The sequence below is a fragment of the Capra hircus genome, chromosome 2 (assembly GCF_001704415.2).
Source record: "Capra hircus breed San Clemente chromosome 2, ASM170441v1, whole genome shotgun sequence".
NCBI lineage: Eukaryota > Metazoa > Chordata > Mammalia > Artiodactyla > Bovidae > Capra > Capra hircus.
The window spans coordinates 64,434,409-64,457,207 of record NC_030809.1 but is presented as its reverse complement, the minus strand read 5'-3'; the positions used below and the strand labels follow the sequence as shown (position 1 = coordinate 64,457,207).

The window sequence follows — 22,799 nt, the reverse complement described above, 5'->3', positions numbered from 1 at the left end:
TCAATGATTTTTTTTTGATTGATAACATTACTTCTCTTTTAGAAAACTTTTAGTGTTCTTAAGGAGATGTCAGTCAACTATATTTCAATTAAAAAAAAGAAAAAAAAGCAATGTCATTGTCCAATGTAAAAATATTTTAGCTATGAGTACATGAAATGATAGAGCATTTGTGTGGTTTTAATTCAGAAGTAAAGTTATTTGTGATTTAGTAAAATTAATAAACATTGCACTGCAAATTTACATGCTCATAGGTAGTTTCAGAAGGTAGGGAAGGACCTTAGGAGCATATATTTTACAAGTAAATTTAGGTATTTAGATGTAGAAGCCTAAGTGGTTTTTCTAAAGGAAGGTCAAAGCTAGGATTGATGGTCCCCAGTCATTATTTTAATGTTTTCTACTATGTATGTAAATTTTCTTGGGTACTCTTGTTCAGTATTACCATGTTTTTTAAATCTGGTCTGTGTGCATCAGTGAATTTATTACTGAAATATAAAACTACCTGAGTTTAGAAGATGATATAGTATGTGTTTTTATGTAATTTACTTAATTCATTACATTAATCTTCATATGACTTTCTGCATGTCAAAAAGCTAAGCATTTAAATAGATATCATATATGTTTCATAAACTTTGACCACTTTTTGAATTTGTATAACAAATGACTTCAATTGTTAATTTACCTAAAATTCTAAGGGTTTTTGTTCTCTGCAAAGATCACTTAGTCTCTTTATCACTATAGTAACTGACAATATAAAGTTAAAACATATGCTGTGCCCCACCATGAGACAAAATAGTTAACATTCTAAATGTTTCCTAAAGAAGAAAAAAATCCACTGGCCTACTGTATTTAAAAGGGGAAATTTTAAATAAAATATACACAGTTTTTGTGCTGTCCTCATTTGAGTCAGAGGATCAGGGTTTCAGTTTAAGGACACCCAGGAAATGATACGTTAGGAATTAAAGCATCCCAAGATAAGAGTCACAGAAACTGTGGAAAAGAGACAGACAATGCCTATAATACTGATAGTATCTGGGAAAAGTTGCTAACCAGCTCTTCCATTGTTTTCTTCTTTACCGTCCTTGCTTTGTTTCTTTTGTCTCCTACTTCCTTATTCTCTTTCCTTCTTTTTCTTAGCCTTCTCTCTTCATATAAAGCAGATTTACTGTTTTAAGAAATTGTTTGGTAAATAGCCTCCAGATGCATTGATTTCTTACAAGTAAAAGCATTATGTTTACTCATCTAGACTGTAATCTATTAAGATGATTTCTAAAGTTTAGTACATAGTTTGGGGTTTAAAAATAAAAATTTTTACATATTATTTAAATTGTTACTCCAGATCCCCAAGTAAGCCCTTGGCACGGAAATTAATGGATTGGGAAGTAGTCAGCAGGAATTCACTATCTGATGACAGGTTAGAAACACAGAGCCTTCCATCACGATCTCCACCAGGAACGCCTAACCAGTAAGTACATCAGGAGTACGTTTTGCTAGGTTCTAAATTTTTGGCTGTATGTTTCTAGGGGCTGAACATCATAATATGTAAAATTTAAATAGTTCATTCAGGCATGATTGTCATTGCTCCAGGGCATTATTTTTCTTATCTTGGAACTCCCAGTGTAAGCAGAGCAGGAAATAAAAATGCTCGCTTAACTACAAAGCTGACCTTCATAGTCAGGTTACTGACCAATAAATGAAGATCTCTTAGTAGACTTAAAATCTGGGGGTATGGTTGTTGATGACATAATCCTTTTCCTTGTGTGTCTCCAACACAGTTTCTAAGGGACCACATTACTTGAATATGCTAGGTGCTGTGATTTTCTTACTTAAGCTCCTACCCTGCTCTTGGATTGTGACTGTGTTCTAGGAAACAGTGGTCTCCAGCCTCAGTTCCCACAGGCGCAGCCGTAGCTCTGCTGAGGAGCACAGATATTCAGCAATTTCTGTCAATATGTTTCATCCTAGCATTTCTCACAAAAGCTGGATGCTTGGGTGTAGGGAGTAATAATAATACACGTGTTCTGGCCAAAGATGTTATCTTAATTTTGTAGAGTTAACAGATGTGTTGTATTATATGTATGTGGTTAAGATAATGATAACAATATGAGTGTCAGTTGACTGTTGAGTGACAGTTGAATTTGACCGTTAACCCCAAAAATATTTGAAGTTTGGCATGGAATGTAATATTTAAAGAAGTTCCTTTGGACTTATTTTATGCACATTAATGTTCAGTAAATGTGCACTAAATCCTAAAAGTTGTTTTGCTAATGAGTGTCAGTTTAAATTTCTACTGTGTTAGATGTGAAGTATGGTCATAAACAGTTTTTTTCATAGCATGTTGTCTTCCTTACTACTAGAAACAAAATAGACTCAAAGTTTCTCAGTATCTTGCTAAGTTATCTTTCTTATAATAGACTGTGTATAAATTCAAAGGCTTGAATTCAACTTGCTTGAAGATCCCGAACCTGGTCTCTTTTCCAGCCAGCCTTTCTTGTTTCCAGTATCCCTCTAAACAATTACAGGAAATTGTAGAAAACACAAGAAATTTAAACCAGACAATTGAATTAATTAATTGTCACTAACTCTGGTCAAAATTTCTGGTAATAAAACAATTTTAGGTATGATCTGAAAAAAATTTTTTTTCCATAAATTTTAAAGTGACTACGTCTCTTATAAGGATGGAAATATTGTGTTCAGTATCTCTATTCTTAGAAATTATAGAAAGCCCCGTTTATAAATGAAAGAATTTATTAAAGGATTAAAAAAGAGTTCAGACCAAATATGAAAAGATATTTCTGAATTATTTATTCCTTTTATTTTGTAAATGCTGCTTAAGATGCAAATCTGTAGTGACTAAAACCCAGAAACATTAAGGTTGGTAGAGATAACAGATGATTGAAATAGATAAAATCCCCATGGCAGATTGCTAACTATAGCTCAGATCTTTGACTTGCTGTGTTCTTTCTGTTTACCCCATACTGTCTTTGTCAGAGACTCAGCTTAGTAAAATGTGGTTAGTCTTAAAAACACACACCCACTTTCTAATGCAATCATATAATTAAGAAACTTGAAAATACTGAGGTAAAGCACATTTTCACTCAGTTTCTCTTCCTCTTCTCATAGTCGAAATTCTGCATTCACCCAAGAGGGAACCCGGCTGCGGCCATCTTCGGTGGGTCATCTGGTGGGCCACATGGTCCACACTTCCCCAAGCGAGGCCTTTGGGAATCATCACTCTCCATCCTCCACACAAGCTAATAGCATTGTTTTGGAATCATCACCGTAAGGCTTTTTTTCATTTAGCTTCCTTCTTATAAATAATAATGCCCCAAATTATTTCATTTGAAATAATCTGGGAAATTATGGTATTTGATACAAGATTTTATTTGTACAATGTTTTAAAAAGTCATATATTTGTAAATGTGCTTATATGTTCCTGAAGGTCTTGGTGGCCCCTCACTTCACAGAATCACTGTTGTTATTATTTTTGACTCTGTGTATACTTGAACTTTAGTTCATACTATTACATATTTCTGTAGTTTAATGTATCACTGAGGTCCGGCAGTAAGGTGATGAAAGGTAGACTTTTCTTAATATTTTTCAGGAAGGGAGCCATAAGAATAAATAGGCAGTATTGGGGGAAATTAAGTAGCAAGGGAAAAGATCACACTGACAATAAGTTCTAGAAAGCATGCATGTACCATTTCTAAAATTCATTTATATCTCATTACAAACTGCGTAAATTAAACTTCATAACTTAGTATGTCAGTTTAATGCCAACATGCTTACCTCATATTAATAGGCAGTTTCCTGATTTATTGGTTCATATAATGCAGTTAATTCATGTGGAAGTAAAAATACAGTGTACAAATTAGGAAAAAGATACTTTATAAGATAATAGATAAGATCTGTTAATTGTTGAGAAGGAAAAAGAGGTTTAAAATATAATGAAAGTAATCAGGGTTGAAGAAAGGGTGGGTCTAAATGATGGAAAGATGGAGAGCAGGTGGAGTGTTGTTCTCCAGGAAAGCCCGTCTGGTCCAGAGGAGCCACTGCTGTCCTCAGTGTGTGGCCAGCGGGGAAGGCGGCCAAGCTGTCAAGACCACTGGGTGGTTAGTCTGGCTAATGTGGAGCTGCATGAAAGATTTTGACCGAGTATGTACTTTATAAAGGATGGAGGAATAGAAAGATACACACTGCACACCATGGAATGTGCCCTATGTGCACTGTGAATGGACGAGAGTTAAGATTGGTGGAAATTTATAATGTTTTATCACTTTAAAAATTATAACTGTAACCTTTTTGTTTGATTGTAAATAATAAGGTATTTTCTACTTCTGAAACTTTAAGAAGTGTACAGTGATTAAGGATGTGATTGAAATGCCAACTGATTAAATTTTAGAATAGCATGCTTTCAGCGCATGAAAGCTGACCACATAGAGGAATGACAAAGCCCATCTCATTATAGACAGATCAGTGTAACTCCTGGGGCCTGACCACATGGTCTCAGTCTGGTTTTTGAAGGGCTGCTTTCATGGAGACACATACACATCTGCATACACATACAGTTGAGTATTTCCTTTTGTGAATTGTATAGAATCACAAATCCCCCAAATCACTTACCCTCTTCAGAATACCTTTGTTGTCTTTTCCTAACCTGCAATGGAAAAGCAGGTTTGGCATAGACTGGCACCATGCAGAGTGTTTGCTTCCCCTGCCCAGTCCACAAGAATTTCGGATGTTTCAGGCTTTCTCTTTGGATGTGTATTTTATGAAGCCTATATGTTTGTATTCAGTTTGAATCTATAACACTGCATCTGAAATTCGGCCAATTTAATGAGAGAGTTCTGAAAAGACAAGCATAATGGTAAACTAATAATAGTAACTAACATTAGTAGCTTACAATCAGTTTTTTTCATAAATTATCTCACTGTTCTACTCAGAGAACTCAATAAAATAGAAAAGATATATAACCCCACTTTATAGAAGAGAAAAAGCCACACTTACAGCATTTGTTCCAAATTACAGAACTAAAACTCAGATTTTCTTACTTGAGCCAGTCTGTAGAACTTTGTAGAACTTCCTGTGCAAGGCTTTGTTGATTTTTTTTTTCCATTTAGAGCAAATATTTTTCAACTTGGACTCCATAGATTTTAGTTTTACCTTGGTCACATGTGAAAAGAGTTCCAGCAATATGTTGGATTAAGCACAGAGCATCTCAGAGTAGTGCATGGAAGTAGGTGTTGAGCTAGCTCACCAGTTGCCTGGTTTTTGAATGAGTCCATGGGAATTAAGGTGAGTCTTGACTTGGGTCACTGGGTGAGCTTGCCCGCTTCACAGGAGAAAATGCTATTAACTCACAGGTGTGTTTATTGTAGAAACAAATAGAAGGCTGTTTTATTGCTTAGAATAAAGTTACCATTTAAAGGCAGGGGTGATTGAAACTACATCCTACCATTTCCTTCCTTTCATTAAATGTTCCACAGAAGATCAGACTATTTTTAGTTTGTAATTTTTCTAAGATAATCATTAGCTGTAAATTACTTTTAAAATACCTAACAGATTTTTAAAAAAATAAATTCACATCACAATACCGATAAGTAACAGGGAAGTTTGATTATTTCTAAAAAATAACTGGCAGAGCATGTGAATGGGAGATGGATAAATTTTATTTTTATTATGATACAGATTGCTAAAGGCTGTAATAGAGAACTGTTTTGACTGCAGAGTAAGCAAATGAAATCACTGATGTTGTTGAAACATTCATGAGGAAATTTAAAACTGACTGGACTGAAATAAGTCAGGAAAGTTTTTACCCACTTGGCTTGATTGACAATTTTAACAACTCTTTCGCTGCTGTGTTAAAATATGCCTGTAACAGCAAAGTGCACTTAAGTATAATTTCATTTTTTGCTCTTCGCATAACATTTTCCAAAATGTCCGAGTTTAAGATAAGCATATTATTGAAAGTTGGGCATTGGAACGCTTGTGGAATTGCATTCCTGGCTCTCCTTTTTTCTTAACGTCCAAAAGTTAAGACGGGTGGTAATTTGTCCATAAATTTTTTATGTGGATAAAATTTGAACAGTATGTGTTTCAAGTCCTTGTTCCCATCCAGCCCCCACTTTGGATCATTTTAGGCAAGTTTATTGGTTTCAGATATATCAAAAACCTTTCCATTAGGAATATATTATCTATTAAAGTAAATATGGATGTTGTTAGAGCCCTGATCTTGTATTCTGTTCATTTTAAAGACAAACAGTTTCTGGTAGAATTTAAGATACTACCATTAAAAGCAGAATGGAATGAAAGAAAATAGTCATGTTCAGCATTTGCTCTGATAAGGTCTGTTGAAGCCTCAGATACTAGTAGATAGGAGGGTTGCTTAATGAAGACAGGTGACACTAGTGATTGTAATTGAATGAGACAAGAGCTCCTGGTGTGTGTCTTAGTTTTTGTCTATCTTAAAAACTGGCTTCTGAGCAGCATTTCATTTGAAGAAGAGAGTCCACTGCTACAGGTTTGCATGCATGCTAAGTTGCTTCAGTCATATCCAACTCTTTGTGGCTTCATGGACTGTAAGACTCAGGCTTCTGTGTCCATGGGTTCTCCAGACAAGAATACTGGAGTGGGTTGCCATGGCCTTCTCTAGGAGATCTTCCCAGTCCAGGGATCGAACCTTGGTCTCTGGCAGGCGGATTCTTTACCGCTAGCGCCACCTGGGAAGCCCATAAAGTTTGTGTACCATGTGTGCGTGCTACAGGTTAAAAGAAACCCCTGATTTAAAATGTTTCCTCCTGCTTTTTGCAGTTGTTTTCTTTGAGGTGCAACTATAACTTAGTGTTAAGAGCACAAGCTCTGGATTCAGACTGGGTTTAAAACTTGGTTCCACCACTTCTAATTATGTGACCTTGGGTGAGTTATTTTATCTCTGTAAGCCTGAATTTCCTTGTCTGTAAAAGCAGGACGATCATATCTACCTCATAGGACTGCTGTGAACATTTAATGAGATGCTTATTAGTAATTCAGCAGAGGAAAATGTACTTAGTATATGTTAATTATAATAAATACAAATACATCTTTCATTTAATTGGGGGAGGGTATATACCAGCATCTTTTAAGTATATTATCAACCCTTTATCTGTCTGCATGTCTGAAGTATGGATGTTCGGTTGAACACAATGAGGAATTCCCCAAATTCTCAACTTCATTATTCAGTTCCTAATCACCAGAGACTGCAGATTTCATAATCATCAAATGTTAAATCTAGTTCCCTGAGCTATTCTCTCCTAGACTGCCCCATTCCAGTCTTGTCTAATGAGTCACTGTGTCTTTGTCCTACCTCTTCAATTCCTTTTGACTAGTCCTCAAAGCTTTGCTTTCCCTCTGCTTCTCTGAACTATTGGCACGATCACTTTGCCTGCAGGCTCAGTGTAACCCAGCTCCCATGCCAGTCTTGATCCAGTCTAGCCTGCAAATACTCAACTGCTCTAGGACAAGGAAATAAAAGAACGAAAGAGGGTTTGATGTAAGAGTATTAAGCCGCGGGCCTCAGAGGATTCACCATGTGAGATGCTGTACCTGTGAGAGCAGGACTAAGTGCAGGTGTAGGCTGTTTCACTGAAGTATGATTACCTGCCATCCAGCTCTGGCAAAAGTCTCCAGGACTTGCATTTGGAAGCGAAGGTCGGAGACTTAGAGTTTGGTTGAAACCAGAAATCTCAGGTCTGGCACCTTGGTTCTGGAGTAAATGCCTAGTGATAAAATAATACGACATTTTCAAGTGTATTTTTCTGTTAATCATATCTTATGGAGAAAGAAATGGCAGTCCACACCAGTATTCTTGCCCGGAGAATCCCAAGGACAGAGGGGCCCAGCAGGCTACGGCTCATGGGGTCACAAGAGTCGGGCATGACTTAGCGACTAAACCACCACCACCAGTCATATCCTGGGGAGTTTCTAAACACTTGAATTGTCTTGAGCATAAATTAGTAATCAGTTTGAAATGGTGTTTACTTTGAAATACTCTAAATGTTACTATAAATTAGCCAAAATATCAAGAAGCCTGAATTTTGAACCATAATTTTATCTGTATCTCACAGAAGTATGGCAAGGATAAATGCCTAATGAAGACAGGTGACACTAGTGATTGTAATTGAATGAGACAAGAGCTCCTGGTGTGTATCTTAGAAAATAAGAGTTTTAATGAAAAAGGAGCCATCATTTCTGTTAAGTTTGTATTAGTGTCTACCAAGAGTATGGTTTTTGTTTTCTACTCTTAACTTAGAATAAACTTTTATATGTATGAAAGGTATATTGGTACGGTTAAACTTTGGGCAGCCTTTTTTTTTTTTTTTTTCCGTTTTCAGGGTTTATCCTGTTCATTTTTCTTTTTTATGAGTAATTATAATAATCTCTTTGGGATTATATTTTCTATACTGTCTGTATGACCAGTTTTTTCCCCAGCTCCCATACTTAAAGCCAGCTGATTACTTCTACTTGTAAGACCCCAGCCACACCCTGATCCCTCTTCTTACTTTGTTCCTGTTTCCCAAGTCCTGCCTAAACTACCTGATAGTAGATGCTGGTCTTCCTTTAAGTTATAGGTCCCTTCTTTCAGATACTAGCTGTTATTCCTTGTAGGGCTTCATTCCACTACACTGCCTGGTTGTCCTTCCAGAGTATGTGATGTCTCTTCATTCTGTTTTCCTTGGCAGTTTTTGTTTGTTTTTGTTTTGTCCTAGAAATAGAAGCTTTTTAAAGAACTGGCCTATTTCATGATATTATTTCAAATGTGTTATAATTTTAAATTACAGTACATGGTTTACCTATGAAAGTCATCTTCCGGTGGAGGCCGACTTCCTGTTGCTAGAGGGAGGGTGGGAGTGGGGCGGCTGGCTCGTCCATGTGTGGTTGTGTGGGGCGGCCTGGGGCGGCCCCGGAGTGGCTGATCCTCTGCCTGCAGGGACCGGAGTCACGAGGCGGCTGCCATGGTGGTGTCGAAGAGCCAGCTCAAGAAAATGTGTCCAAGTACAAATACAGAGACCTAACTGTATGTGAAACTGTTAACGTTATTACTTTATACAAAGATCTCAAACCTGTATTGGATTCATACGTTTTTAATGACGGCAATTCCAGAGAACTAATGAACCTTACTGGCACAATTCCTGTGCCTTATAGAAATAGTACATACAGTATTCCAATCTGCCTGTGGCTGCTGGACACAAATCCGTATAATCCCCCTATCTGTTTCATTAAGCCTACTAGCTCAATGACTATTAAAACAGGAAAGCATGTGGATGCTAATGGTAAGATATATCTTCCTTATCTACATGAATGGAAGCACCCACAGTCAGACTTATTGGGGCTTATTCAAGTCATGATTGTGGTGTTTGGAGATGAATCTCCAGTCTTCTCTCGTCCTACTATTTCAGCATCCTATCCACCATACCAGGCAGTAGAGCCACCAAATACTTCCTACGTGCCAGGTCTGCCAAGTGGGATTTCTGCATACCCATCCGGGTACCCTCCCAATCCCAGTGGTTACCCAGGCTGTCCTTACCGACCTGGTGATCAGTATCCTGCCACAACAAGTTCCTAGTACCCTTCCCAGCCTCCTGTGACCACTTTTGGTCCCAGTAGGATGGCACAGTCAGCGAGGACACTATCCGAGCCTCTCTCATCTCAGTGGTCAGTGACAGACTGAGATGGCGGATGAAGGAGGAAATGGATCGTGCCCAGGCAGAATTCAGTGCCTTGAAATGAATAGAGGAAGACCTGAAGAAAGGTCACCAGAAACTTGAAGAGATGGTTACCCGTTTAGATCAAGAAGTAGCTGAGGTTGATAAAAACATAGAACTTTTGAGAAAGAACTCAGTTCTCCTCTGGAGAAAATGGAAAATCAGTCTGAAAACAATGATGTTGATGAAGTTGTCATTCCCACAGCCCCACTATACAAACAGATCCTAAATCTGTATGCAGAGGAAAATGCTATTGAAGACACCTGGGAGAAGCTTTGAGGAGGGGAGTAATAGACCTAGACATCTTCCTAAAGCGTGTGTGTCTTCTGTCCCATAAATAGTTCCAGCTGAGGGCACTAATGCAGAAAGCAAGAAAGACTACCGGTCTCAGTGACCTCTACTGACTTCCCTGATACCAGATGGAGACTGAACTCTTCTAAAGTATTCTTTTCTTTTCTTCCTTTCTCTTATATCAGTGAAGTGAAGTGAAGTCGCTCAGTCGTGTCCAACTCTTTGTGACCCCACGGGGTGTAGCCTATCAGGCTCCTCTGTCCGTGGGATTTTCCAGACGAGTGCTGGAGTGGATTGCCATTTCCTTCTCCAGGGGACCTTCCCGACCCAGGAATCGAACCCATGTCTCCCACATTGCAGGCAGACGCTTTACCGTCTGAGCCACCAGGGAAGTCACCTTAATTCAGTAGGTGCCCCCCCAAAAACAGTTTACAGAGGATAGAAAGTGCATTAATAAAAGCCAGTCTTTACCAAAAGAAAACAGAAAACATATTATTGATTCAAAATATTTTACACTTGAATAATAAACTATAATAATAATAATAATGTTATTGCAGTTTATCATTCAAGTGTAAAATATTTTGAATCAATAATATGTTTTCTGTTTTCTTTTGGTAAAGACTGGCTTTTATTAATGCACTTTCTATCCTCTGTAAACTTTGTTTGTGCTGAATGTTGGGACTGACTACGCTAAATAAAATTTGTTGCATTAAAAAATGTCATCTTCCTAGATAATTGTTTAAGTAATAGATTGACTGCATGTAATACTTCTACATTAAATATGAACACGGGAGTTATTTCTTAAAATAAGATGAGTTAATATGGGTATGTTTTTAAAATGTAATTGATAGCTTTTGCCCAGAATAAGAATTTTAGGAGTCTGTATTTATATTCTTGATTACTTTTATACACTGTAGAAAGATAGGTAGGTAGAAAGAAAGAAAGAAGAGAGAGTGAATGTTTGGTTATTGAAGTTGAAAAAACAGAAAGGGTAATTGCTGCCAGGATTACTGGGAGAGCACCTAATTAGTGAAAGTTCCCCAGACCAACTATAATAACCCTCTGCAATAATCAGACTTGTGGAGAGCCTGTCTCACTCTCTGTGAAGTTACTTTAACAAAAAAGTAACAAAACAATGAAAGAAGACAGATAGTCCTATCCTGAAATCCAAAATTGTATTGTCTTTTCCTCTCTGAGATCTTGCCTAGTCCTTCCAGCCTGCACTGTATTCTCCTTACCTTTTCTTTAGAGTTCGACTCAAATCCCGACTCAGGCCAGTATACTTAAACTCTCTTCCTTCCTGTGTCTTCCTGCAGACTCTGAATAAGTAAAGGAGAAGGTATAGTCAGACACCTACCAGAGTGTGGGTGGGATTCACGTGGACTGGAATGCCCATGGTCACCCAAAAGCAGCAGCTATCACTTGGCTTTGTTCAGTTGTTAACAACTTGTAATGCTAGTCCATTTTTTCCAGAGCTTCCAAGTTTTTAATTCTGGAAATCCAGATATATAATTTTTTAAATGTAGTCAACTCACAGTTTTACAGTGAACAGGCCAAATGTCTGTAGCTAAAGTTGGCCCAGAAGCCATGAATTTGCAGCCACTGTTCTTGGACAATGATTTCTAATCAAAATGAGTGTTAGTTGTTTAGTCGTGTATGACTGTTCGCAACCCAATGGACTGTAGCCTGCCCGGCTCCTCTGTTCATGGAATTCTCCAGGCAAGAAGACTGGAGTGGGTTGCCATTTCCTTCTCTAGGTGCTAATCAAAAGCACATAATAAAAATCACATCTATAGTTTTTTGGACTGTATACCCCTAGTCTCTAACCCCGGAAGTGCGGATTCAGCAATGAGCAGAATGTCCCATGTTGTCAGTGTGTCAGCGCTGTCCCCTCTTGTAACTGAGTGCTGCCACCATGATGCCCCTGCCCACCAGGCATGGCTCACTTGGACACCGTGCTGCCTATCAGGCTTACATTTGTCCCTGTTGTTTGTCTTGGCACTATGTTTAGACAGCTGAACCAAGGATAAAGATAGTTGCTCTGACTCCATTCCCACCTGATCTTAACCCTATAGTCTTGCCAAGACCTTTAGTTTTAATATGAAATGCTTCCCAGGTGTGACAGCCATACGCAAAACTAAAAAAAAGCTTCTCTTCACCTTCCCCTCATGGTTATACTTAGTCTTAAAGAAGAGATGAGACCTATTGATTAGTCCATGTGAAGTCCAATGACTTCTGGTTTTCGTGAGGTGTTGGAGTATTTTAATCAACTGCCTTTTAGAAATTTCATATCTGAGGCTCTGCCAAGGGTTGCCTACAGTTACCTGTCCTAATCCCCTACAGCAGGCCATGGTGGAAGCACACATCTCTACTGTAATCTGTGAGGACGTTTTCTTGGACCACCAGCCCTTGAATGTATTGGATCTTAGAGGCTTGAGTTCTTGGCAGTTGAAATTAGCAGAATAAAAACTAGTATATCTGGGACCTGGAGTCTCTAGCCATCAAGATAGACCTCAGAGAAGCTTTTGCTGAAATGGGGAGATATGCTGTCTGATGCGGTCTTTATAGACTTACCAGAATTTAGAGCATTTTGAGCCCTGAAGTCTTCCATGTAGACTGCTGAGTGGTTGTTATTGTGTATTTAGCGAGTATAATTTATACTAGATTAGAAGAGCTATATTTTCTCTTAGGAGAAGTTAGATCATTCAGTGTTAATCCTGGCTGACTACCTTGGCACTAAGCAGATTTTAGTATCACTACCATATCTACCAGGTGTCTAGCAGCAAGTCTCTCAGTAAGTTCATAGCTTCTCTACCAAGAGCAGCATGTCTCCAAGAGCCACTCTGGCAGTAACCTCTGTGTCAGTTATCTTAGGCCAAATTATGCCATGGTAGCAGATTCTCCCCACTTACAGTAACATACAACAAGGGTTCTTTCTTCCTTACATTCCGTATACTCACAGATCACCTGTGGCTCTGCTCTGTCATGGTCATTTAAGGCTCAGACTGATAGCAGCCCCTGTTGGGACATGGCTGGTTTCCTGCCTGAGGGAAGAGAGAAACACAAACACAAATATTCCCTTCAGAAGAGACTACTCATATTTCATTGGCCAGAGCACATCATATAGCCAGTCCTAATGTGAGCCAGGGAGGACTGAAGGGTACAGTTCTGCTTCTTGCAGGCCTGTAGATGTGCCTTTAGCATCTGTCCTAATTACCACAGCAGCAGCCATGAGGTTGAGACAGCAGCTGTCAACTCTCTCACCTGTCCTTAGGCAGTGGGATAAAAATTCTTTTATTTTCCCAAAGGATCTTCTGCTACCTCTGAGATAAATAAAAACCCCACTGATGGTCAGTTTTCCCCTTCCGGGTCCCTTCAAGTCCAGGACTTCTATGGACACAGGCTTTCTGGGGTCCAAGTTGAACCACTGGTTCCCCCTTCTGGCCTTTGTGAAAAACTCACCTTTTACTGCATACACTGTGCTCCTTCCTAAAAGGTACATTTTTAACCTTGAGGTTTCCCCTGTCAGACTCAGCTCATCTGCTCCTGCTGCTTCTGCCTCAGGTGTCTGCTTTCTAATGTTAATTGGGTTTTTGCGTCCTCACCTAAAATCAGGTTTTCCCACACTGTCTTCTCCAGTTTTGTCTCCTCAGTGAACTCAGCACTCTTACCCATTGTGTTCATCACTTCCATAAATTGCATTTTATTTCCAAATAAAATGGACAATCCCTTGATTTCTAAGGTGGCACCGAGTATATGTGTTTTAGCTTGGTATCTGTGCACAGCGTGGCTCTCAGTTCTCATCTCTCTGCCTGCCCATAGAACTCCAATGAAGACCTTAGAAAGGGGTTTTTGGAAATATATATACATTGTTATGGTAAATCGATAAATCTCTTCATAGGGGTATCCTTAAAGTATATTTTATTATTTATTACATAAACAGTCTGTAGAATTGTTTACAGATTTGATAAATTAAGAAATTAGATATATTACTTTAAATTTCAAAGTTAAGAAAGTTTTCATTAAACAGTGCACTTGCAAATAAATATGGTATTTAAAGCTTGTCTCCTACTAGACATAGTAAATATGTGAGTTGCTTGACCCTAGCTTTTAAAATAATTATATAAGACAGCTTCCAAAATACTTAATTTTTTCCCCTTCTTTTCCTAACTAGATCACAAGAGACTCCTGGAGATGGGCAGCCTCCAGCTTTACCACCCAAACAATCAAAGAAGAACAGCTGGAGCCAGATTCATTACTCACATTCTCAACAAGATCTGGAAAACCATGTTAATGAAACATTCGATGTTCCATCATCTCCTGAAAAATCTACTGTAAGTAGCTTCTTCAAATATTCTCACATTTAATTGTAAATGAAATTTCTTTCGTACCCTAGCCTGTTTTATCTGTAAATTATATTACAGTACTTTATCTTTTTCATCATATGTTTACTCATAAATTGTGCCACCCTATAACCCAATTGTGGAATTTTCTTTTATCATCGTTTATAAAACATTCATTGCTCTAGAAGTTAATTTTTGACAGATTTGTTGGTTTCAGTCTTGCGAAACACATTTCCAGAACAAATGCTAATAGCCTATTAAATACCATTAATTTTATTATATAATTAAGTGCAGCAACTTTATCATTTTAATCAACCTTTTGAAATTGAATGCAGGTCTTTGGAATATATAATTGCTGTGTTCTTAAAAATATATCCATGAGATATTTTAGTACTTTGTACCAAACAAAAATGGTAAATTTTTAGAATCTCCTGATTTGTGAATTTTCATTGCTTTTTCAAGTAGATGAATCAAAGGTCAGATTGTTAATAAATTTTAAGGATACATTGTGTTTATGAAGAAGTATAGGACAGACAGAAATACGGGTGTATTTCAGGAAACTTAAAGGGATATCAAGGAATAAAGTGAGATACAAGGAGAGGAGGCCCCACAGCAAGTGTGGGTGATGCCAAACGCCCTGCTGGCCATTGCTCACTTACCCTCTTGTTCTTCACCCATAGTCCTCTTGCACTTTCTAAAAGTGAAAAGCCAGAGGCAGCCATTTAAAGTTCTCACACACTCACTGTACCACCACAGACACATCATAGAGATCAAAATCCTTACTCAAAATGAATGACAGCTTTAGTGCTACCTGTGTGGTGATTCCTATGTATCATTCATTGGTTCATAGTTAACTGAGGTCTTTCTTTACCTACTAAGGTAGGTAGTGGTCGGGAAGGTTCCCTGGAGAAGGAAATGGCAACCCACTCCAGTACTCTTGCCTAGTAAACTCCATGGATGGAGGAGCCTGGTGGGCTATAGTCCATGGGTTCGCAGAGAGTCGGACACGACTGAGTGACTCCACTTGGGGCATACAAATACAAATCAGACATCATTCCTCCTATTAAATAACCTACAGTCTAGTTTGTTTTATCACTCAAGCAAAAATTACTTATTGAATACCTGCTCTGTGCCATGCATTGTTATGGGCTCTGGGAATATAGTAGAATAAAATTTAAAAAACTCTGCCTGCAAGGAACTTATATTCTAAGGATAAGGATGAGACAAGCTGTAAACAAAGTAAATAAATTTATAGCCTATTAGATAAATGCTACAGAGACAAGGCAGAAAAGGGCTAGGAAATTTCCAGAGTGGAGTACTACAGTCTTAATGTAGTTTGAGCCAGGGATGAGTTTGGTGATAAACCACATGGATACTTGACAGGAGAGCAGATAAGCCCAGAGAACAACAGTGCAAAGACAGGGTGTGACTGATCCTGTCAGAGGACACCAAGGGGGTCAGTGTGGCCAGAGCAGAATGAGCAAACCAGAAGGAACAGGAAAGGGCCAGATCCTAAATGCCTGGTCTTGTAAAGGTTTTGTCCAGTCTGTAAGTGAGATTGCAAGCAAATGGACATAACTGAGGAGAGAAACAGTGTGCTGTCACTTAGGTTTGAATGGTTTCACTCTGGCTTTTATGTTGAGAAAAAATCAAAAGCAGGGTGGCAGTAGAGAAACTGGCTATGAGGTGTCATCCCATGAAGCAGTGGTGATTGGACCAGCATGGCTGTGGAAGAAATAAGACCATGGCTGAGTTCTGGGGGAGTTTTAGAGTAGAGCTGACACAGTCTGCTGATGGACTGGTTGTAGCGTACTAGGGAGAGAGAATCAAGGATAATAAGAAGATTTGGGGCCTAAACAACTAGGAGGATGAAGTTGCCATTTGCTGGGATGTGAAAGGTTCCAGGTAGAACAGGTGTGGGGGGGATATCGGAAGCTCGATAGGGGCACAGTGATATGTCTGCTAGGAATCCATTTAGAGACATGATTCTGGAGTTGAAGGGAGGGATTGAAGCTGAAGTTATAATGTTGAGAGTTGATGGCATGTAGACAAAATATTTAAAAGCATGAGGCAGGAAGTGTAGAGTGTGCATATTACCTTAATAAGAGATTCTGAAATTTTAGTCCTCCAAGCTATAAAGATGAGGGAGATCAAAGCAAAGGAAACTGAAAAGATGCAGCCAAAATGGTAGGAAAGAGAACTAGCCAGCTAGCTGATGAGAAGAAGGTCACGGAGAGAGTAATCACCTGTGTCAGAAGCTACCAGTGCTTTGAGGACGATGAGTTCTGTAATTAGAAGTGATTTTAGGGAATTCACAATATATAAATACAACTAATTCAGCTGTGGATTTAAGGGAAGATTTCCCAGAAATGATCGTCTCAGACCTGTGTCTTGGAAGGATAAGAAAGAATTAGTCAGATACTTACCTTACAGAATAGGTATACAACATTAAGTGAAAGAAGCTTCTTACAAATGACCATATATTGTGTAATTCTACATACATGAAACGTTCAGAATAGTCAAGTATGTATATATAGAGGGAGAGAAAATAGATGAGTTGAATAAGACTTGGGGGATGGGGGCAAGCAGAGAGGGAGTGACTGATGATGGACACAGGGTTTCTCTGGGGGATGAGGAAAAGGTTCTAAAGTTAAATAGTAGTGGTGTTGGTACAATTCTGTCACTGTAGTAGAAATTACTGAATTGTACTCTCTGAATGGGTGAAGTGTAGTATGTGAATTGTGTCTCAATGAAGCTGTTTTTAAAAAGCAGAGGGAATAATGAATTCATGTAAAACTTACAGATACTTGCTCTGTGCAAAGCTTTGAGCCAGGTTCTAGGGACACTGTGGTTAATTAATTAGGTAATTAATAAAGGCCCTGTTACTCTGGCACTTATAGTCTAGTATACAGCAGTAAGGCAAGAGAGAAATTTGAATTATGATTCTTTATACACTTTAGGTAATATCAACATACACAAAGCATGCTTCCTGTATATCTGAAAGTAAGTAGCCTATAAATGAGAATGATGAGTCATCTATTTTTGTCTTTTTAAGCCTAATGGTGGTATTCCACATGATAATCTCGTTCTAATCAGAATGAAACCTGATGAAAATGGGAGGTTTGGATTCAATGTAAAGGTAACTTAGAATTTGTATTGCACTCATCTTTTAAATAAGGTGTTTCTGTATCTGTAATGCTGACTAATGCTTGATTTGCTCATGTGAAGGGAGGATGTGACCAGAAGATGCCTGTGATCGTGTCCCGAGTTGCGCCAGGAACCCCTGTGAGTTCAACAGCCTTCTCAGTGATCCTAGCTTCAAGAATACATACTTATTTTCTTAGTATAAATAAAACAATAAAATGAATCATTTAATTTGTCAAGTATCACATGTTGTTTGCTGAATCTCCTAAATTGCTGGGAAGTTAATTTTTATTTCTTCCCTATCTTCTAGAACAGTTTTTCAAATACTTGTTTTTACAAATACTCTAGACTCTATCAAAATAACCCCTCTAAATAGCAAAATGTAGACAGAGGTATAGTTTGTTTCCTTTTTCTTTGACTTCTTTTTTCATTTAGAATTGTTTACTTACATTCTATTTGTCTACTTTCTGTTTAAAATATCTATTTGAAACTCTTTATTGTGAACATGCTAAGCAAAAGTAAAGAAAATACTGTATGTACCCATGATGATGAAAACACTCCCACCCCCTTGCCCTATTCTTCAGCTTCAGTACTCATAAACTTTCTGCTTATGAATCATAAGGACAATTCTTAATAAATTGTGGGTACATCATTTTTATTGCTCATTATATAGTAAATACTGCTTTCAGATTCCCGTTTCTGTTGTTTATTTTGTTTAACTGCATTTTTCTTTAAGAACTTTGAGTCAGTACCCATTATCATTTAACTGTCTCTGTCCTGGGAAAGGTAGGAACCTGCAGCCTGAGAGAAAGAGACCAGTTATGGGATTTTGGTGCTTTGCAGCAACCTCAAAGTTGATTTGAAGATCACAGTCAAGATTGATCAAGGATATCATGACACATACTTTTGGTTCTGGTTTTTAAGAACTTGTTGATTGCAAATAACAGGGTACTTGTGAAATTTTTGTTGTTTTCAGTTGTTAAGTTGTGTCTGAGTCTTTGTGACCCCGTGGCCTACAGCACACTGTGAGCCTATGGACTCCAGCACTCCCTGTCCTTCACTGTGTCCTAGAGTGTGCTCAAATTCATGTCCATTGAGTCGATGATACTGTCTAACCATCTCATCCTCTGTCGCCCCCTTCTCCTCTTAAATTGTTCCCAGCATCAGAGCCCTTTCCAGTGAGTCGCCTCTTTGCATCAGGTGGCCAAAGTATTGGAGCTTCAGCATCAGTCCGTTCAATGAGTATTCATTGTTGATTTCCTTTAGGATTGACTGGTTTGATCACCTTACAGTTCAAGGGACTCTCAAAAGTCATCTCCAGCACCATAATTTGAAAGTATCAATTCTTTGGTGACTCCAAAATCCCTACTGAAAGAAATTCTGTAGCAGCCTTCTTTATGATTCAACTCTCATATCCATACATGACTACTGAAAAAAACCATAGCTTTGACTGTGTGGACCTTTATCAGCAAATTGATGTCTCCGCTTTTGAATCTAGGGTTTGTCATAGCTTTCCTTCCAAGGAGCAGATGTCTTTTAATTTTATGGCTGCAGTAATTTTGGAGCCCAAGAAAATAAAGTCTGTCACTGCATACCCCTGGCTTAATTATAAATACAAAATTTTTCGTACAGCTGTAGAGGTGTATCACAAAACCCCAGGACAGGAATGTAGTCAGACTTCTAGAAAGAATTTTACAAATCATCAGAACTACTTTTCATGTCCATTTCTTTTTTTGTGAATTTTTCTTTCTCAGTGTAAACTGGTTTGTACTAGAATCAGCTTAATCTCTCAAGCTACAATAAAATACATTCTAAATGAAAAGTGTACTTAGTAGCAGCTTCAAGCCAAGTTCCTGTAACATTAGCACCACAGACACACTCTTTGTTTAGATATGATGGTGACTCCAAAATTTCAACTAAATAGAAATTGTGTAGCTGTCACCATTATGTCCCACAGTTCTTTTGAAGGGATGTGCCTACCAGCAGCTTCTGGGTTTGTGTTTTATGTAACCAGCTCGGCACCCCAGAATCATTAGAGTCCTCACTCTAAATTACAGACTCAGAGAAAGTAAAACCTCATAGATTCATCTCGGATCAAATGTCCTCTTTTAAACAAATCCCTTGTGATCAGAAGTGACAAGACAGGGATGTGATGTATAAAATAAACGTACTACACATGTGAAAGATAAGGGAAGTAGTCCAAAATTATTTGTTCAGTATGTATTGGAAAATATGTGTTGGGGGACGGGGGTAGTGCAAGATGAGGAGGTGAGAGGGGGCTGTATTCTCATTTATCAAGTAGAAAGATAATGTCTAAAATAAAAACTAAACAATGAAATTAGAAAGTTACATAGTGATACTAAGGTAAATACAAAAGCTGTAGCTAAAATGTTGAAATAAGTTGCCTCAAACTGGGTGGCGGTGGGGGTGCGTGTTGGTGAGGGGAGCATAGGGAAGAATATAGGAAATGGTTTCTTGTTGTCATAATCTTACAGACCAAGTCAGCTTTTTAAACTGTGCAATGTATAGCTTTCCCCAATACAAAAGTTTTAACTAAAAGTCAAATATATGTCTTTTGACCTGATAATTCTACTTTTAGGAATTACCTCTTATGAAACAGAACATAGGATATACAACAATGTTCATTGTAGTATTGTTTGTGAAAATTAAAATTGGAGGGAAAATCAAAATGTACATCATTAGAGCTGACTAAATAAATTATGCTTTGGTTTGCAGCTATTGAAATAATAGATGATGTAGTTTTATGTAAGTATGGAAAGGTTTTTGTAAGATAGTATTTTGAAAAACATTTTACAGTGGAATACTACTCAGCTATAAAAAAGGGAAATAATGCTATTTGCAGCAATGTGAATGTACCTAGAGATTATCAAACTGAGTGAAGTCAGTCAGACAGAAAACAAATATTATATGGTATCATTTATATTTAGAACCTAAAGATAATATAAATAAGTGTATTTATAAAACAAAGATAGACTCAGAGACATAAAAAGCAAACTTATGGTTACCAAAGAGGGAAGAGGCTAACAGGGATAAGTTAAAAGAGTACAGGATTAACAGATACCCGCCACTGTGTATAAAATAGATAAGTAGCAAGGATTTACCTTATTGCACAGGGAACTATATTCAATGACTTGTAATAACCTGTAATGGAAAAGAACTGAAAGACATACCTATATTAATATGTATAACTGAATCACTTTCCTGTACATCTGAGACTAACACAATATTGGAAATCAGCTATACTCAATGAAAATACATATTATAATTTCATATGTGTTTAATTCAGTTTTTTAAATTGTGAGTTATATTTTAAAAATCTGGAAACATGCTGAAATTGTTAGCAGTATTTCACCATGGTGGTGGAATTACTGATATTTATCTCTTGCTTCCTTTTTTTAATTGCCTGAATCGTGATGGTGAGCATGTTTTGCCCTTAAAATTAGGAAAGAAATCTTTTTTTATTTGTATGCCAGGTAAAGTCATAAAATGAATATTGATTTTTTCTGAGCAGTGAAAGTGGATAGTTTGCAATTCAGTCAAGGATATTCAGGGAGCACTCTATAGACAGGTTAATTTCCAAACAGAACTTTATGATTCTATATATTCTTTGTAGGCTATACAGATTACTATATTGGTAATTTTTCCTTTCTACCAGAACAATGTAAATAGTGGCTGACTTTAGAATCAATTAAATAAATAAAAAATAAATGAAATATTATTAACTTAGAGACCATTACAGTGTTTAGAAGCCTGATTTTAGGTGATTGGTAGAAAAGGGCAGTGTTTAAAATATTTTAATGTCATTTTCTCTATTGGACACCTTTTGAAATGGACAGAGTAATTTTCAAGTTATTTCCAAGCCTGGCGTGCTGCAGTCCGTGGGTTTGCAGAGTCAAACATGACTTTGTGACTGAACAACAGCGATTTCCAAAGTCGTATGTTTCTTCCTGTCTGATCATATTCAAGCCAATAGCTGTTGTCCCAGCAAAATTCATCTGATGTAGACTCCAAATCAGAATGAAATGCAAGTAAAAAATTATCTGACAAAGAGCAGAAGAAGATTAAGTGTAAGAGGGTTCCCTTCAGTTATAACAGGTAACTAGTAGTGTGCTATAACATGCAGAAAAGTAGAGAAAGAGCACCTCAAGGGAATGGCCTGAACCTTGATTTTGAATTTTCCCAGGTTTTAATTCTTTACATTGAAATATCTCATTTTTAAAATTTTACAACTATGCATAATTAAAATAGATACCTGTTCCATTTTCAGAATTTCAGGTGTCTAAAATCACACATTTCATAAGCAGCAGTGGAAGAACCTGACTTCTGGATCAGTGCTCTTTCTACTAATGACAGTACCTTGTTGGATTGTGTTGACTTTGTGTTGTAGAGTGAGTTTAGTCCTGCTTCCATCTTTCAAGCCTTTGCCACAGCCCTTTCTGTAAGGCCCAGCCCCATCATCCTGCAGACTTAATTCTGTTGTGTTCTCATTACTGTATTCCTGGAACAGGCTGTCCATATTTCTGTTGATTTCTTTTACCTTATTTACTTGTTTGTTTTCACATAGTAGTGCAGAGCTATAAAGATAACCATGTGGCCTGAATCCATACCGAGTCAATGGGGAAAATTGTGTTTTTTTCCATGACTTTTAAATTTTTTGTCAAAACATTAAAATTTCTGATGCTTTCTCTTTTAAATGTATTGGGAAATGAAATAATAAAATAATACTGATTAATTATCCTGTAATTCAGAACGTCAGAAACATTGAGAATCAAAGTCTTTTATTTCTTTGTGAAAACTTACCAAAGCTAATTTGTGAACAGTGCTTTTCTTTTTCTTGTCATATAACTTATATTACAGGCTGTGCATTTTTCCTTATTTATCTCAATAAATAGTGATAATTCTTCCTAAGTCTGAACCCCACTTCCACTTGTCCTTTGCACTTTCAGTGATATGAAATACCTTCCAGGAGTTCCTGTATTGAGTTTTTGTTTTTTAAAGATGTGTCCATTTTTATTTCCTCTCAATTTTTAATTTTTTTTTGCCACACTGTGGCATGCGGGGTGGTATTTCCCTGACCAGGGATAGAACCTATATCCCCTGCATTGGATGTGTGGAGTCTTAACCACTGGACCGCCAGGGAAGTCCCAAGAAGTTTCTTGCCAGCATCACTTCCTTGGACACCTTCATCCTTCTTGTCACAGCCACTTTCATCATTTGTGCTAATAAGTTCATCTTCTCTAAATTCCTTTCCCTGCATATCTAG

General features: G+C 37.6%; 1 protein-coding gene and 1 pseudogene across 3 annotated transcripts in view; both read left to right on the top strand.

Moving 5' to 3' along the window:
- PTPN4 (protein tyrosine phosphatase, non-receptor type 4) overlaps window positions 1-22,799 on the top strand; it is a 198,154-nt gene that overhangs the window by 141,643 nt on the left and 33,712 nt on the right. For all 3 annotated transcript variants that reach the window (XM_018061760.1, XM_018061766.1, XM_018061755.1), the window contains exons 14-18: window positions 1,337-1,462; window positions 3,121-3,279; window positions 14,203-14,362; window positions 17,427-17,510; window positions 17,600-17,656. In XM_018061760.1, the coding sequence (XP_017917249.1) occupies window positions 1,337-1,462; window positions 3,121-3,279; window positions 14,203-14,362; window positions 17,427-17,510; window positions 17,600-17,656 (586 nt within the window). The remainder of the gene's footprint in view (window positions 1-1,336; window positions 1,463-3,120; window positions 3,280-14,202; window positions 14,363-17,426; window positions 17,511-17,599; window positions 17,657-22,799) is intronic.
- Window positions 8,988-10,141, top strand: LOC102183737 (annotated as a pseudogene).